Raw genomic sequence first — 18,632 nt, 5'->3', positions numbered from 1 at the left:
GCCAAATCAATATGTTTGGCATGTACGCAAACTCCTTGTTGAACACTATAGCACCTATACTTCAATTTCAATCTCAGAAGAAATACAATTTTAGCTTTTTTATTTGCCATTTATTTCATGGTATGGCGCACAAACTTTAATAGGATGATTTTGACCATATGTGGTTGATCAGAATAGAATTATACACTGATAAGCCAAATCTTTATGACCACTCACAGGTGATGCAAGTAATGTTGATCTAACAAGTGCACATCTAATTTGGGTAGATTAGATGATAAGTGACCAATCAGTTCTCATAGTGAACATGTTGGATGCTGTAGAAATGGGCAGGAGTAGAAACCTGAGCGACTTTGACAAGGACCAAATTGTTATGGCCAGATGACTGGGTCAGAGCATCTCTGAAACATCAAGGCTTGTGGGGTGCTCCCAGTCAGCAGGGGTGAGTACCTACCGACAGTGGTCCGAGGAGGGACAAACCACAAACCGGCGACAGGGTGTTGGACGCCCAAGGTTCATCGCTGTGCGAGGGCAATGAAGGCTGTCCCGTCTGATCCTAACCGACGGAGCTGGAGTGGCACAAGTGACAGAAAATGTTAATGATGGTTACGGGAGGAGTGTTTCACAACACAAAGTGCACCGCGCCCTGCTTCCTGTGGGGCTGCGTAGCCAGAGACCAGTCAGAGTGCCCACCGTCGGAACTGGACCTTGGAGCAGTGGGAGAAGGTTGCCTGGTCTGATGAGTCCTGTTTTGTTTTACATCACGTGGTCAGCCTTGTACGTGTGCACCATTTACCTCAGGAAGTGTCGGCAGGATGCACTTTGGGATGACGACAAGCCGGTTGAGTGAGTGGGATGCTCTGAGTAATGTTCTGCTGGGAAAGTCTGGGTCCAGGCGTTCATGTGGACATCAATTTGACACATGACACCTACGTAAACATCGTTGCAGACCAGGTACCCCCCATCATGGCAGTGATGTTCCCTGATGGTAGTGGTCTCTTCCAGCAGGATAATGTGCCCTGCCACACTGCACACACATGCCGGACCAACAAGTCCGATCCACGGCGAGTCCAACTCATCACTTACAGGATTTGAAGGATCTACTGCTAATGTCTTGGTGCCAGACACCACAGCACACTGTCAGGGGGCTTATAGAGTCATCTGTGGGTCGTCACTTGGCAGCACATGGAGGGCCAACTGCTTATTAGGCAGGTGGTCATAATGGTTTTTTTTAACCTCATACGGTTAACCAGTGTGCATATGACATTTGCAGGATTCTTTTTTTAATCGCACCTTTTCTATATTCTGTTTGTAAGGGCAAATTTAGCCTGGCTTCCATGTAATCTTGATAAAGGAACGGCCACAAGAAAAGGTGGTTTTCATCGGTTCTCCCATGAATATGGTCAGCTCAGTTGATACTTTGAAGGCAGTCAATGAACTTTAATCTTTCTTTGCATATATATTGGTGGAAAGTAAATAACTTACCAACACTTTATTATTACTCCATCATGGTTGTCCCTCCTGAGATTGTCCTCTCCCATTCTCTCCCCTCCTCACCCCACTCTCCCCTTACCTGCAGTTTAAGAGGTTTCACAGGGAGATCATTGCTGAGTTGGAGAGGAAGACAGACATGGATGTAAAATACATGACAGTAAGTAGTTCTGCATTCATGCATGTGTTTACATGTTATGCGATTCCACGGAGGCAGTCTTCCCTGTTCCTTTGTGGAATATATATTCTGAACAACAGGAAGGACCTTGTAATGCCACCTTCATCCACTTTCTGGTAACCGTAATAATGTCTCATGTCACCCTACACTGAAAGGAATATACTGGTTGCATTCCCTTTATTGGGTACTATGAGTCCTGGTCAACTGAAGAGTAATTAGACTAAACAGCTACTGTAAACAACAAAGCAAAACTTCCTACTTTTACTAGCAATAAGAAGTCATGTCTGTGATCAAACATTGCAGTTAAATCTAATTACCATTGACTCGATCGAAACCAACATTTCAAACGTTAGCGCAACATTATTTTATATTTGACTTAAAATATACACTTCCATCAATAGTGTGTGTAAAAATGTCTCTGATGGATCAAAGTGTTCATGGATGTGCATGCGTTTGTGTCTGTCTTCCAGGCTACATTTAAGAGGTACCAGACAGAGCACAAGATGAAGCAGGACTCTCTAGAAAGGTCTCAGTCTGACCTGAAAAAACTAAGGAGGAAGAGCCAGGGTAAGAACGGCATCAAGTACGAGAACAAGGAGAGTGAGGTAAGTGACCCAGGACAGTCATGCACGCATAAACACACACACAGACACACTCCTTCGACATACGAGACAGTGAACCCAGTGTAACATTATCCCGGGATAATGTGTGAAGTCTCCAGACAGTGCCCTCATAAAGGCGTAGATGTGCACGCTTTGTGTAGTTAGGTGTTGTTAGGTTTTCTCCACTGTTGAAGGAATACGGCTGTATACACACGGTCTCCTCCCCCTCTTTGCCCCACCCCCTGCCTCCACACACTCAATGCAAATATACTGGTAGATCCAGTTGAGGCCTTCTACCCACATAGACATGGAAACACGCTACCTCAGACAAGCTTTTTAGTCTTGACTTTATCACTTCTTCTGATAAGGATGATCAAGTCCACATTTAGAGAAGTGATGAAAAGATGTTCTGTGGTAATGTAAAATTACTTTGTAATAAAAACATATACAATGCGTTGTGCTGTATTTGTTTATTTTATTGTTATATAACAAGGTAAATTAAGAACCAAATAAATGTTTTGGCCAGGTCATACAATTGCAAGACAAACCACATCAATAATGTAAAAAGGTCAATACAAATAAACACTACATACAGTAAAATAGAAATTAATAGGAAATTACACTATATACACTATACCACAACCCCAAACATGGAAAGAAATTACCAAACTATTGTTCAGGTGAACGTTGGCTGATTCTCTTGCCAGACTCTGGGCACTTTGCATACTGTTTCCCAGTAGAGGCACTGTGGCTGTGGAAAGAAACTAGCCTTATTAGCCTTAACTAACCCATATTCAGAAAGTTTCTCCAAGATAAGAGTGGCAATCTAAGATAATGTCCCCCATGTCCAAATAATCTCTAATTCATATTATAATTTTTTTAAACTCACACTAGATTAGTATGCATACTATGATGAATGAATAGTATGCATACAGTATGCAGTGATGAATGAATAGTATGCATACAGTATGCAGTGATGGATGTCCCGCTCTCTGACGTGGGGCTGTTCGGAGCGGCGGTATGGAAGGCTGTTGCTCACCTTGGGAAGGCGGAGGAGGATAGGAAGACTCGCCCGATACGCTCCACTCCCATGTCAACAACAGCCTTTTCGAAAGCCTGGTATTCCAGCTCCCTCTTCGGTCCAACCAGGTTCTTCAAGAACCAGGTTCTTCAAGTAACAGAAAGTGGAGTTGTGGGCTTTCCCTCCTCCTCCCTTTGAGGGAGAGAGAGAGGAGCGTCTCCATCGATTGTGCCCTGTGCGCGCTTTGGCCTGCTCTGTGGCACCCACAGTGGCGAGCCGAGTGACACCTCAGCTGTTAGGTAAGGCACTCTCTGAACAGTGGCTGGCTCATTGGCCTAAGAAAGCAATTGAACTGGCTTTGCCTTTTGGAGTGAGAGCGCATTCCACTCGTGGCATGGCTGCTTCTACTGCTCTTTTTGGAGGCATGAGGCTTGAGAATATTTGTGAGGCTGCGTCGCGGTCGACACCTTCCCCTTTTATCCAATACTACCTTGTGGATATGTCCTTGGGTTCTTGTTGTTGCCAAGGAGATTGGTTGCCAAGGAGGACAGGTATTGCGTGCTAGTCCAACAGATATCTTGTTTTTTCCTGCCATCTCATTTGGGAGACTTCATGTGAATGGTCTTATAGCCAATGACAGCGTTCACGCATGGCTGCCTGCTTGTCTGTTGATAGGCGTGGCAGCACCGTGGACACGATTGATGCCAGAGTGTGCGCATTTCTCCGGTGGGACACGGCCATACCTGGTGTTGGCCAGACTAGATCTGATTGCCTGTGGGTATATTGGGTCTCTCTTGGCAGTGCGTAGTTCCACCCTAATCCACTAAGAGCAGAACTCCCTCTATGGGCAGAGTTCCATGAAGTAGAATGATAGTTACTGGAGTTCTGTAAATCCAGTTCTATGGGTGGAGCGGAGCCCCCTAGGGCTTTTAGGCTCTGAGCCGAATCCCAGAGTTCGGGAGGATGACAAGTGGGGAAGCTAGCCCAATATATACACTGCTGCACCCTCATTGGCTGATGCCAAGTGCGTACATTCAAGTTCTCTGTGTGGCTGCCAGTAGTGCAGCAAAGGTAAACCACTAGGAGCTGAGCTCCCCCTAAGGGGTTCCGATCCACTCATAGAACTGGAGTTACAGTACTCCGGAAACTTCACGCAATGGTAAACTACACTCAGCTTGGGGAGAAAATACATATTTCATTAAAATATTCTGTTTTTCTCTGGTGGCACATTACAATTTAGCCGCAGCGGGCCACCACTGTTATTCAAATAAGAGGGAAACACTGCACAAGTAAAACAAGGAGACACACATAGGAGAGCTATGTAACAGTTACAGATGGAGTTACAGGAAGCCACAAAAAAATGGAGGAGAATGAAGTGAGAATGGACTTAATTGCAGTTGGCTGTTTGTAATTTTTTTATTATAATTTTGTATTTAATGAGTGCTTTGTACATAATTTTTTATATGTATTGGTTTTCTGTCTCTTGATAGAATGTAGCATCATATCAAAAGTTTGACAAAGAATGTTAGTCATCACATGAGTAAATGGTTACATCCCCAAAGGCCTCTTATATAGTGCATTATTTCTGGCCCGAGCCCATATCCATTTACATTCTTATAAATAAATAGCTTGACTTTATTGACACATTGTTTCTTTGAACCACAATATTCATCACTTACAAGAGTCCACTTCAAGTTGCCACAAAGACATGCTGAGTCCCAAAGAAGCGAATATAGAGAATTCACCTCCGGGTCACTGAATGATTACATCTATTTCTCAGATTACATCTGACTCCACTGTTATACAACAACTCTCTTTCTGTTTCCATGCAAGTTATTATCTGTCTGATGCTCTCATATTCCTGATCTGGGTGTCTGGCTGTGGGGCACAGCAATAGATGATTCACCAAGTACTTCCCGTGACCTATGACTTCCAAGAATGACACTTGTCTTTTTTGTGACCTTGACAACTCTCTGTCTCCCTCTTGCTCTCTCTGTCGTTCTCCCTCTCCGTCGCTGCCTCCCTCTCCGCCCTGCCTCCCTCTATCTATTTACACTGCCTCTCTTTTTTTCTCTCTTCCTCTCTTTTCCTCCTACCCTTTTTCCACACAGCAGTATGTGTCCATAGCAACAAGCATTATTTAGCATTGAATAGATGCACTGTATGAACCATTGGTTGCATTTATTACAATTCACACCTGTTTCATTCACTTTCTTGCACGCGGACAGATAATTCACAAACCCAAAAACTTACCATCCCTTCTCCCACGCACATAAACAAACAAACACAAACATTTGAATTATCCAGGTCAGGTTTCAGAACCCTAAGTGATTTTTAAAGATGCCTTATCTGTGGCTTCATCTCAGTTCATGGAAGGATAAAGTCAGTGTAGCTACACACAAACACACACTATCTTTGCCTCTTTCTGTCTCTCTCTCATGCGCGCACAAACACACACACACACACACACACACACAAATGAAATACTGTTGCAGTAAAAGATGACCTCAGGGGGGTGGTGATGGGAATAGCCACTGTTGCCACAGGTTATCCAAACAAAGATGGACATCTTTCCTAATATTTAGTCTATGGAGATAGGCTTTGGGAAACCAGGCTTTTAGGTCTGCCATACACGCACTTCTGAATGGAAAGAGAGAAAGGTGTGTGTGTCTGTGTTTCAGGTCTTTGTGTACATTTGGGATGCTGATATCTCCATGAAGATAGTACAACCTGGACAATGTTTTTTCGTCTGTTTTCTTTTTTATTGGAATAATTTGATGTCCTGTTTTGGGCATAATGTTACAACTGGGCTTGCCTGTAGGTTACACATGCATATCTGGGTTTCAAGCATACCACAGTGTGTGTGTGTTTGTAAGTGTGTCTTGTATTAGTACATGCATGCCTTGTGTGTATGTGGTGTAATGTGTGTGTTGGTGCTCATTTGTGCAAAGCTTAGATGGTTTTCTTGCCACGCCAGCCAGAGTTCACCTAAGGTCTGTCTTAGTACAATACATCTGACCAGAATGAAACTCTGAATTCCTTATGCAGTCATTTACAACAGTAGTACAGTATACACGGAATTGGACTTTGTATTCCCTTGATTCCCCATATTGTACCTGGACACCCAGACTAGCGCCACTGACTAGATTGTGGAACAGTACAGGGTATATTACATATATAGATGGTCACATAATATTGGTTTATGTCATTGAGCTAACAGCATATCATTGATATGTTGTGTGTTGCAGTGCCTGGAGACTCTGAGGGCAGGGCAGATGGACATGCAGAAGTTCATTGCTGATGGCTGCAAAGAGGCTCTGCTAGAGGAGAAGAGGCGGTTCTGCTTCCTGGTGGACAAACACTGCACCTTCTCTTATCAGATTGCTGCCTTTCATGACAAGGTATATAGCCCACATAAGGTTACCAACTGTTCCTAATTGTTCATGGCAGTCAAGCCTTTTGGCCCTTTGTACCTGGCCTGGCTATTTCACATGCATGTCCCCTATTTAATTGGAAAATGTATAGTTAATAGAAATACCTAAACAGTCTATTTGTCCAATATTCCAAACAGCCTTACAATTTGCATTGTTGACAATTGACAATGAATTCCTCCAAACCGTCTCTTTTGCAGGTGTGTATATAGTGTGATGTAGAATTGATCATCTTTAACATCTTTTTAATTATTTTAAGATCTTATGTCTGGCAACAACAACAAAAAGACAAGACTTAGGTCATTTTCAGACAGATATAATCAAATCTTGTCAGGCTCATTTCCAGCTAAACTTGATAAAAGATGTACTTCTAACCAAGGGCAAATATGTAACCATTTCAAACAGAAAAATGTAATTATATCATTGGTTTCCTAGGCATCTGTGCCAAGCCATTTGGCTTTTTTCCACCATGCTGTTCCGACCACGTACGAGTCATTGTGTGTGAGGGCACACCAATCTATTGACCTCAGTTAACTTTAAGGGAGTAGCTAGAATGGGATGATGAGACACAAAATCACTGCCAACATTGCCTCATTTCCCATTTCATTGAATGTGAGACTCTCCATGTTCATTTAGTTGCTCGTAGCTTATCATAAGACAACATACCGTATTTGCTGCTTTCTCAATTAATCAGATTTTTTATGTATCCTTGTCTAAATATTTTATATCTCATGAGTATTGTCAGGAATATTGCCAAATATTTCCATATTTTTTTTCATTTTGGTATCTTACATTTGATCACTCTATGTAATGTGGTCTGCAGGACATCTGCTGTCCCCTGGTTCCTACAATGTTTTCAGTCAGTAGGACCTCCAATAGGATTAAAAGTAATCTTCATGTTTCCAAACCCAATCCATTAAAATCTGTGTACATCTAAGGAGATATGGATTTTAAGGAGATATATGTGGTAAAGATGTCAATGGAAAGCCAACCTTAGGGGACAGAAGAAGGCTGTTGTCATTGGCGGACAGTCAACATATCTAATTCCACAAAGGGAATATTTATCAAATCAGTGATTTAAAAAATATATATTATGTAGGATTTACTAAACCACCATTCACATGAAACATCTATTAAACAGATTAGGGAGAAGATACTAGAGGTCAACCGATTATGGGGAGACCGAAAAGCAGATTAATCGTCCCATTATAAATGATTTTAAATAAAAGCAATTACAACAATACAATGAACACTTTAAATTTAACCAAATGCAAAAACAAAGGGCTTGGAGCAGAAAGTAAAAGTGCCATTTCTGCCACATTGAAAAAGATCAAATTTTTTGTTCCCTGATCAAAACATGAGAACATATGAAAGGGTTCCTTTGTACATGAGTTGTCAGTACATGAGTTGTCAGTATTCCCAGTTAAGAAGGTTTAAGTTGTAATGCAGAAAGCAGAGCTTGTCAGTCGGTTCCTCCACTTATCGTAATTGGTCCCACCTCTCTGAACACTCCATTACATGGGTCAGTAGAGGGTGGGGGGTGGCAGAGAAACCTCTTTGTTATCGGTGCAAGTGATTGACGTCTGACATTGTTCTGCTTCCACCACTGCAAAGGCAAGTTGCTCTTTCTGTTAATGACAGACTCATTGAGGCAACGCTCCAACTCAATTTCAAAACTGCACTGGACTTTAACCTTTAACCCTCAGGGCTTCCACTTTGCTTCTGGATCTGGGTCCTCCTCTTCACTAGTCCCTTCTGCTGTGGTTCTGGGATTTGGCTTCTTGATCAGATTCCTCCTTCAGCCACTCTTTTGCTTTCTCTAGTGGCTGCCCTGAGCTCTTGTAACTTGGATCCAGGACAATTGTCAGCACCAGACGTTTTGTCTCTTTGGCCTTGGAGAACCACCTTGTCAAACTGTCCATCTTGGTCGTCCGTGGTCTTCCAACTACATGCATGTTAGTGCCAAAAACGTGTGTATGTGTGTGTAAGACATGTCTGGTGGTTGTTAATGTTATTGATGGTGGCTAGCTACTGCAGCTTGCCTACTAATTACTTGCAATGGATAACGAAAAAGGAATATTGACGCATAGCATTTACATTTGACAGCAATCTGTGAAGGGGATTAAGATGGTTGCTAAAATTAACAAAGCTATAGCTGACGTAAATGAAATATGGACCAACAATTAACCTGAAATCAACTGCATTGCAGTAACCTGTTGCTAAATTACCTCCAAGTTTGAGCTAAAATCTAGAATGCTAGCAGCAACAATGTTCCTCTGAGAAGAGACCAAGACAGGAGAAGCACTTGCAAAGAGAAATTCTGAAAGGACTGTTGACTGTGCTTGTTTTTGATTCATCAGTGTGAAACCAAGGGATCGACTATGATCGCTGCACTTAGGCCTTACCGACGGCTTGCCTGCCGGGACCACGTTTACAACACCATGCTGAAACACGCACTTGACCCTGCTGGGCTTGAAGATCCAGTCCCAGAGGCGGCAGAAGCTCTGCTAACAGCCAAGTCATTGGTGAAATATGGAAAACAATCGGGACTTGCATCCCAATTGTCAAAGTTATTGTGACAAACGGTTGAAACAAGATTCAGCACAGTTTATGTCCTGTTGCACTCCATCAAGGGGAGTCTACACTGAGCTCTGTGAAAACATTGAGTGTGAATCAACATGCTTCCCACATTGCTGTAGCCTACGTTCAATCAGAATCCTTTCAGTGGTTAAACGGAAAAGAGTGCATGAAGAAAACACTATCCCCGGAATCTGCCCCCTAGATCTCTGTCTGTGAGCTGGCTGCATTTGCTGCAAAGAGAAGAATGGGAGTGTGTGCCAGTTGAAAACGTTTGGAATAAAGTTGAAGAGCATACATAACGGAATCATATTATAGATGATGATGGTTTAAGTGGTCAAATGTCAGTCTTTAGTTGGTGGAAACGCACAACGGGAGCAAGTACGCCACATTATAAAACGTTTTGGAATTTGACTACAGTATTTAGCTTGTTTTCAGACTTTTATGTTCTAAGCAAACATTTTCTAACCGCATTTTCCGAATCTTTTCAAATTTCAAGTATTTTTTTTGTTGTTATTTTGGAGGAAGCTTTTTTTCTAGTGCAGGTGGAAATACTTTGTTACTGAGAGAGTCCTGAGGAGACTCGCCAGGCTCGTTCAAGCTGACAGAAGTGACACAAATGCTCAAATAACTACAACAGTGGTGTGCACATTTCTGTATGCAGAACCTTTTCACTGAAGCGGATATAAGCAAATGGGACTCCTAATCAACACTCGATAAGTATAACTAATAAAGTTCCCATTTAGAGTATCTCTCAGCTGTCACTTTTCCATTCCCAGGCCAGGGACATGTTGTCGGAGAAGTTGCCAACCTGGCAGGAAAAGTGTGCTGACGCCACCAACGTGCCCGAGAGTGTGATGTCCATGATTGAGGGCATCCGCACCCCTGTCCCCATCACCCCCCAGGCCTCCCCCTCATCACAGAGACGCGGCAGTGTCCCACCCCCTGCCCCAGCTCTGAAGGCTCAAACCAGCCCACTGGCCAACATGTTCTCCCATGACACGTCCACAAAAAACAAACACACCAGTGAGGCAGATAGAGTCACAGGTAGCGTGTGTGTGTGTGTGTGTGTGTGTGTGAACACGTGCATGTTGCTTCACTGCTAATTACAGGTTTGTGTGTGTGCATACATCACTGTGTCTGTATATTAACACTGGTCTCTTGTCTTCGGTCTCTCTAGAGTACAAGGACAATGGAGTTGAGGAGACTGGCGGTCTAGGTCCCAGATCAGTTTCTATGTCAACAGGACTCAACCACATGATGAAGAGACCTAGGGTCCGCACCATTTTCCCTCACACCTCTGAGAACAATGCTACCCTGCTAAGCTTTGACGAAGGAGACATAATCACCCTGCTCATACCAGATGAGAGGGATGGTTGGCTCTATGGAGAACTGGAAAAGACCAGGCAGTAAGTAAGAGAGGGAGAAAGATTGGTTTAGTCACCATGTAAGCAACATGGATGTGTGGCGTTTCATCCAGAAGCTCGATGTTCAACAAGTAATCCATTTGAACCCATATTCCATAGGCTACAGCAGGTAATCTTGTCACTACTCTGCAGTCTTCTTAAACCCGAAATATAACAAAGTGGCGTTGTTCCTTGCCAGTATCCTTTAGGCCAAGAGAGAACCTGAGATGAATTCACATTTATATTAAAGCGTTATAAATCATGCATAATGCCTTAGAAACAGAGGGAGAGGGAAAGAGGGAGGGAGAGGGAAAGAGGGAGGGAGAGGGAAAGAGGGAGGGAGGGAGGGAGAAAGCAAGAGGGAGAGGGAAAGAGGGAGGGAGAGGGAAAGAGGGAGGGAGGGACAGAGAGGGAGGGAGACAGAGGGAATGTCAACACTGCATTTGGTTAAAACAAAATGGGCCATTTGGCATGTTGCTTGATAGTCATGCAACATGGTTGTGAGCTGACAAACTTAGGTGGAGCAAGTCAAGTTCAAATAAAATTAAAGCTGAAAGCGGCTTTCACAGGGTTTTGAAATGACACAATATTGTCTCACAGCACCAATAAGGACATCAGTTTTCACCTCTGAACCTCTAATAAACCTGTGTTTTAGGCACTGTGGTGTCATCCCCATCAGTGATAGCTGTCAAACATTGTTGATTAGCGATGGTATCATCCTATTGCCAAACCCTATTGTGTGCTGTGCATGTAGTAGTTTCTGTTCCTATAGTAGCCTCCTGGTTGATTAGATGTTCATTGGATAAGATCCTCTTAACTGGCTTTTGTGAGATGCAGAGAATGTGTTCTGGGATTGCTAAGTGCTGCCTGGGCGGTGGCACTTGGTAGGTAATACAATCAGTGAACTGCTGGAAGCAATGCTGGAGACAGGCAGGGAAGGCAAAATGAGAATGTAGGATGGGCGGATGGGGAATTAAGGGAGTTGAAAACGTAAGTAATAAAAATAACAAAAGCAAACAAAAATAGAAAAACCAATGAACATTGGGTATTAAGTCAAATGTGTGTGCAGTTATTGTGCAATCCAGATTCACACACTGAAAGCTTTATGCAGTTATTGTACAATCCAGATACACACATTGAAAGCTTTATGCAGTTATTGTACAATCCATATTCACACATTGAAAGCTTTATGGTTCATGAGTGTTTAACTGTTATGGCTGTCCTGAGTGCTGTATCTACCCCTTGTTGAGGCAATGCGTAGGCTGCCAGCTCCTTAAAACATGCAGCCTATCTTCTTCACAGTCTTTCACAAAGAAGTAAAAGGGTTGATCAAGGGTTGTGGTCATGTTAACCCGCCGCTATTCTGCGATTCCCACCTATACTGACCAGTAGACTTTGATATTAAGATGCACTGAAAATTGGGAATATTTACCCTTGGGAGAATGCGAAAGGTCTCTCCCACCTGACCCTATTCTCCATCAGGTTCTGAAAAGGAGATGAGGATTACAATTTTATTCGGATTCCCATTAGCATCTGCCAAAAACCACACCTTCTCTTTCTGGAGATCCCCATAAAAGTTTAAATACAAAACTACATACACATATAGACTACATACAGTAGAAATGACAACATAAAGTAAAAATTATAATTATATGTATATATGAATATGTATTATAAAGTGCTCATCAGGGCAGGTGGACTGTTATACAATAAATAAAATAATGATAGACAACAAACTAGATAGCCAGTTAAAATGTGTCTAGTTAACTGATTAAATAGTCAGCCTAAGCGTCAAAGTTTTCTCCTTTTCACTGGCACTGTTGAGAACAAAGTGTACCAGTGTTGTTTGTACATGGATATTCTATTAGACTGACACCTGCTTCTAGCCAAAAGCTTGCAACACAATACTAGTAAGCTACCCTAGGCTAACTGATTTGATTATTATGGATAAGAACAATATTATTGGTATTTTTCTTTGTAAATATCATCAATTATCCTGTCACCATAATAAAACCCTCAACTGCCTAATTATTCAAACGAGCACTGTTACCAAGTAAGATACAGAACCATACCAAAACTTGCCTTAAAATAAGTATTGAATGATTCTTTCAAATGGAGCTGTAAGGAAATAACCATTGGCCCCGTTTTAAGCATTTATAAGCCATGTCCCATATCTCAAAGGAGTTTATCTCTAAGGAGTTTTGTTTTGCAAAAACACTTTGTGACAAGTGCTGATGTAAAAAGGGCTTTATAAATACATTTGATGGAAAAACATTTGATGGCAATAAATCTATGGGGAAAATAAATGTGATCCTAACTTATCCCTTTTATAGCCTCAAAATAACATATTTTAACTAGGTCATGGGGGGATATTTAGTGGACTTCCATCTCCAACCAAGTTCATTTGGATGACAGCGCTGACTGAGCAGCTAACACTCCCGTCCCCCTATCTGCCAAATTCTTCATAAAACAATGTTGGAGGCAGCTTATTGTAGAGAAATGAACATAAAATTCCCTGGCAACAGCTCTGGTGGACATTCCTGTCGTCGGCATGCCAACTGCACGCTCCCTCAACACTCCTGTGGCATTGTGTGACAAAACATTATGGAATGGCCGGTCTTTGTCCCCAGCACATGGTGCACAATGTTTAATCAGATTTGTGGTATTCCTTACCTGTCGGGTGGATAGGTTATCTATACATAGGAGGAATGCTCTCTAACGGGTGTAGACTAATTTGTGCTCCTGGGATCTTTTATTTCCACTCCTGAAACACAGGACTGAAACTTGTTGCGTTTGTATTTTTTGTTCAGTGTGTTTTAAATGTTTCTGGGAGTTTCCCATGGATTCACACCCTAGGATATTTATGATACCATTTTCATGGAAAAGTACTTTCTAGCAGTCTGGTGTTGAATGTAGAAATTTACATTTTCCCCCATTGACCATCCAGAGGAGGTTCAGTTTTTAATTGATAGATAGCAAAATATCATCAGTGTTTCTTTTGCAGCTGTGATTATTATTTACTGTTACGTAGCAGGAGAGTTTTGTACACATGTTGGGATGGGGGTGGTTTGAGGGGGTCATGAGGGGGTCATGAGGGGGTGAGTGGTTGGAGGCCGGTGGTGGTACAGTAGGGAGGTGGGAGGATGGAGGGGGAACCAATTGTTTACAAAAAATAAAAAAAGCCCTAATAAACTCATGGGTTCACACATTGAGTTCACTTGACAATAAAGTCACTTATCCTCACCTATTTTGATAGTTAATTGTATCAGAGTCATTCACAAATGAAAGAAAAATTTAAATTTTTGTGCCATGAAATGAAATAGCTTTGGCAGTGTAAAGTTCATCTTCAGTCTTGCTAGAAATCAATTATATTCCAAGTAGTAAGTAGATACTAGTAGTAGCTGATTACTGGCATAATAAGCTGTTAAAATGTCCAGTGGCAAAAGTCATACATTTTATAGATGCTATTTGTGGTGGAGGTAAACTTAGTAAGAAACGTTAGTCAGTTTAACACAATGCTTAATGGTGTTGTGCGGTGTAGTGGTTAAGGACGCTGCCTCTTATTCAGGAGATCTGGGTTTGAGTCCTGTGTGAGCAACAATATTTATCACTTTAAATTGCGGGCCGGCTGAACTAGGCTTGCCTGGTTCCTTTTCGGGTTTATACTTTGAACACCATAATGTTCTTAATAATCCATTGGGTGTAACTGAGTTATTCATTTGTAACACACAGACAATTTTCTATAACTTTTTCTAAGACCTGCAGTAGATTTCAATCTCCGAAACCTGGTGAACAAATAAGGCCATCTTGTAACTTATATGTCCTTCTTTCAGAACCTGTAACTAACTAGATTCTAGTTCACTTGGTTGTCATTTGAGAGACATCTCACTTTAAACGTTGTGGACAGGGAGTTGTTTAGTATTGGAAAAGGAGTAATCCCAGGTGTTTTTGTAGAAGCCCCCCCCGCCCCCCCTGCCGATTTTCCAAACAAGAGCCAGACGTGGCTTAGCCCCACACCTTCGGTTAAGCAAATTCCGCCTGCAACACCATCAGATGAAAATGTAATCAACAAATATTATTATCGTTCTTGTTTTTTTTTTTTTTCTCTTCTTACTGTCATGTAGAAGGACACACAGCTGTAGATAGTTTAGCATAAATCACAAGCACAACAGGCAGAATGCAAAATAAATATCACACAGACTGTTGGGATGTAAACAGAAGCTAAAATCTATTTAGTCAAATATGGTCTCTTTTCCACCAGACTGTATCAGATACATTGGTTACACCTTCTCACTGTTTCACTTGCTCAAATTCAATGGGTGAGATTGAGGCACATTATTGTCGGTGCCCCTATTGGAAAGACTATTCATATTTAAAGACTTTACCAGGAGACTTTGCTTATGTTGCACCTTGCATTGGGGTTTACTGTGAAATAACCACCATTCAGTAATTCCCAATAAACACACGACAACTGATAGGACTACATGTCAGTAGTTGTTAAAAAATGATTGCAATTATTGAGTAACAGGTTGGCACAGTGTTCTAGGATAACCAATGGGCAACAGATGTTCCACTCCTCTGGGCTACCTGAGAACAATGAGGAAATTTGGCTGTTTTGTGGGAAGCTATGGAAATAACACTCTACGACTCAAGAGGGGAGGGGGCACTGGACATTTTCTGCGTCTGATAGAATATACTTTCAAAAAAATAAAATAAAGAATGTGCTACGGCGTTTAGGATCCATACCCCACCCCACAAAATGAAATCACGCAATATTCCGAATGAATTGCAAGGGCCTCCTGAGTGACAGTGTCACTGAAGAATAGTTAGACAAATCATTCAATCGTGGTACACATTGAAGGCTTGCAGGTGCAAAGGATTCTCTTGCTGTGCACACATATACAATGTTACAAAAGGAGAACATGCCATAGTGGTTGCTGCTGATGGCAACCACAAAATGCTGTTATTCTTTATCACTTACAAATCTTGTTCTTGCTGAGTTAACAAAGGTTGGCCACAGAAAACAGTCTTCGTGAATGGCATGAAGATGCTAGTGATGTGTCAGGGGAAAGGTGGGTCCTGCAGAAAACACGGCAGGACAGAATATATTATGAGTGTTATTATGAGTGTAGATGACTTTCTCCTCTCTTCCTCAGGAGGGGATGGTTTCCATCGTCCTATTGCCGGGCATTATCAGATTCAGTAGGGAATAGTAACAGGTAAGTTATTTCTCATACACACTAATGTTTCATCCAGACTTATCATTCCATTGTGTTTCTGCTATCCTACTAATGCTTTTTTTTGCAAATCCCATCTATCCCTCAACCTTCATCACCCCCCCCCCCACCCCTGCCGTCCCATCTCTCTGATTCCTTCCCTACACCCCCCCTCTCAATAGTGTGGAGGCCCCACCTACTCGCAGTAAGAGTGTGGTGAACCTGCTCCACCAGGACACAGAAACAGATGAGTCATCTATGGTCCTCCCCCCACCTGACTACAGCGACTCCCCCAAAAGGAATTTCCTCCCAGGCAGCAAGCAGAACTCCCACTCCCCCACTACCTACTCCAGCTCATCAGAACACACGGTCAGCTAGAGTCTATTCTCTCCCACCCCAATACCTTCCATTGAGTGTCATTAAATTGCAGACCAGAAACAGAACAAATAGAGTGGGCATCCCAACTGAAGTAAATCTTAGGGGCTAAGCCGTTGTAGTGATTGTATTACTATGACTGAATCAGATACCTAGTACAGCCAGCTGTTGCTATCTACTTGAACCTAAGGTGATACTTTATACTAGAGTCAGTAGCTACCTGACCTTACACGTGTACAGTTTCAGTTGTTGAATCTTGATGTTACCAAGTCACTAAAACTACATAGATGCCACCTCCATGCCGACAAGCCGTTTGGATATCTGCTTTCCTGAAGACATAAACATCAACGCCAGGGGTTTGCTAAATGTAATTGGACTTTTAGAACAAGGTTAAATGGTCAGATAAGACAAAAATCAAGCTTTTTGGCCACCGTCAAATAAGGTGGGTTTGGTGACAAGATGGATAATCATGCAGCAAACAACACTGTTTAGTATGGTGCTAGATGTGTGATTTTCTGGGGCTGTTGTTCTTCAGAAGGCCCTGGGACCAGTTGCACCAACTGGCCATAAAGAAATTAGTGTTAAATGCTAGGTTACGCATAGATATATTCAGTGTTTTGATTGAGTTTACACCTGTTGCACCAAACCAGTATAAGACTAGCAGTAGCTCAGTCCAATATAAATATTGTGCATTCAGGAGATTAGAAGATTTCTGATGATGGTTGATATGTACCGATCATTAGTTGCAGTATGTTTCTAAAAGTAAGTCATGGGATAGGGGATAACAAGCTACCATGTTCGGTGCAATGTACAAGAAAAGGAAAATGTTTACATAAAAAAATTAGGAAGCCTTTAAATCTCAAGCAGTGTGTCAATTCTTCAGGGCATTTGATTCCTGCACGCACAACCACTGTCATGCCTGTGGCATGGTGTCTCTCCAACATCTGAGCCCACTGCGGACGAGACTCAGAATGCCAGTTACTAATCCAGAGAGTTTTCTCCTAAATCCTATAATTCCCTCCCTTCTAAAAACATGCTGGATATGAAATTCTCTTTTCTTTGTTGTTCATTAACAATAGTGTTGCACAAGTTGGCACCCTAAGGTGTGCTGCGCCTTGCCTGTGCCTGCTAGCTATAAGGCATGTAATCTAGCGGCCAGGCTGAGCTGGTTAAGGGTTTATGCCCTGCTGGCGCACCAAGCTGTTTAGGTCCGTTGTGGAAAATGTATTTATTATTATACCGTTATTTATTGATTATTCTGTTGTTGTTTGTACATTTTCCACACTGTCTTAGAACAATTAATGATCCAATAGTGCAACAAAGCCTCTGGAAACCTGGTTAAAATACATGACAGCATAGATACTGTCAAGTACCAGGATACTTTAGATCAATCTGAAGTATCGATCTTTCAGTCTCTACCAGGAGGCTAAAACCGGGTTGTTGCATCTTCTTGCAGCCCAGTAAAGCATTCCTCCAGATCCACTAAAACATTTCTTACTGACCACAGCTTTTGTAATGGGAGTCCACAAGCGATGACCAATGACTTTGAAGGATCTAGAGAGCTATTGCATGGATAAATGGCGAGATAGCTGTGTGTGTTCCCACTTTAAGCAGGAGTGCCAGTAGTTCAATGACTGAAGTTCTCTTTTTCTTTGATGTTTGTCTCCATTAATGGTTGGATTTACACTACCGTTCAGTTATTGGGTCACTTAGAAATGACATTGTTTTTTCTGTCCATGAAATTAACATCAGATCAGAAGAAGAGTATATATATTGTAAATGTTGTAAATGACTATTGTGGCTGTAAACGGCTGACTTAATGTACAGCGGCCCATTATCAGCAACCACCGGTTGACTGGCAGCGTCATTAAATAGTGCCCGCAAAACACCAATCTCAACATCAACAGGTAAGAGGCGACTCTGGGATGCTGGCCTTCTAGGCAGAGTAGCAAACAAAAAGCCATATCTTAGACTGGCCAATAAAAAGAAAACATTAAAGAGAGGACAAACATTGGACTGCGGAAGATTGGGAAAAAAGCCCAGCATCCCGGAGTATTTCTTATCAATTTGTTCAACACTGTATTTCTGATCAATTTGATGTAATTTCAATAGACAAAAAAATAGCTTTTCTCTCAAGAACAAGAACATCTCTAAGTGACCCCAAACCTTTCAATGGTAGTGTATCTCAAACATTGTGTAGTAGATCAAGCTGATAATCACCACTTACATAATATCATATACTTTTTTGTTGATATTTACCAAGGTAGCCTCTTAGTATACTACTTAATGCTTTAGTCCCCATCTGACCGCCAGTAGGTGAATTAACAGCGAAATACCC

At 42.0% G+C, this 18,632-nt stretch overlaps 1 protein-coding gene across 1 annotated transcript in view; it reads left to right on the top strand.

Moving 5' to 3' along the window:
• baiap2l1b (BAR/IMD domain containing adaptor protein 2 like 1b) overlaps positions 1-18,632 on the top strand; it is a 57,213-nt gene that overhangs the window by 29,531 nt on the left and 9,050 nt on the right. Inside the window, exons 6-12 of the mRNA XM_010874228.4 lie at positions 1,577-1,648; positions 2,137-2,271; positions 6,538-6,690; positions 10,077-10,344; positions 10,478-10,706; positions 15,860-15,922; positions 16,102-16,288. Of these exons, the coding sequence (XP_010872530.2) occupies positions 1,577-1,648; positions 2,137-2,271; positions 6,538-6,690; positions 10,077-10,344; positions 10,478-10,706; positions 15,860-15,922; positions 16,102-16,288 (1,107 nt within the window). The remainder of the gene's footprint in view (positions 1-1,576; positions 1,649-2,136; positions 2,272-6,537; positions 6,691-10,076; positions 10,345-10,477; positions 10,707-15,859; positions 15,923-16,101; positions 16,289-18,632) is intronic.

Source organism: Esox lucius, chromosome 11 (genome assembly GCF_011004845.1).
Source record: "Esox lucius isolate fEsoLuc1 chromosome 11, fEsoLuc1.pri, whole genome shotgun sequence".
In the NCBI taxonomy this organism is placed as follows: Eukaryota; Metazoa; Chordata; class Actinopteri; order Esociformes; family Esocidae; genus Esox; species Esox lucius.
Note: the sequence above shows the minus strand (reverse complement) of the source record. Positions and strands in the feature narration are given on the sequence as shown.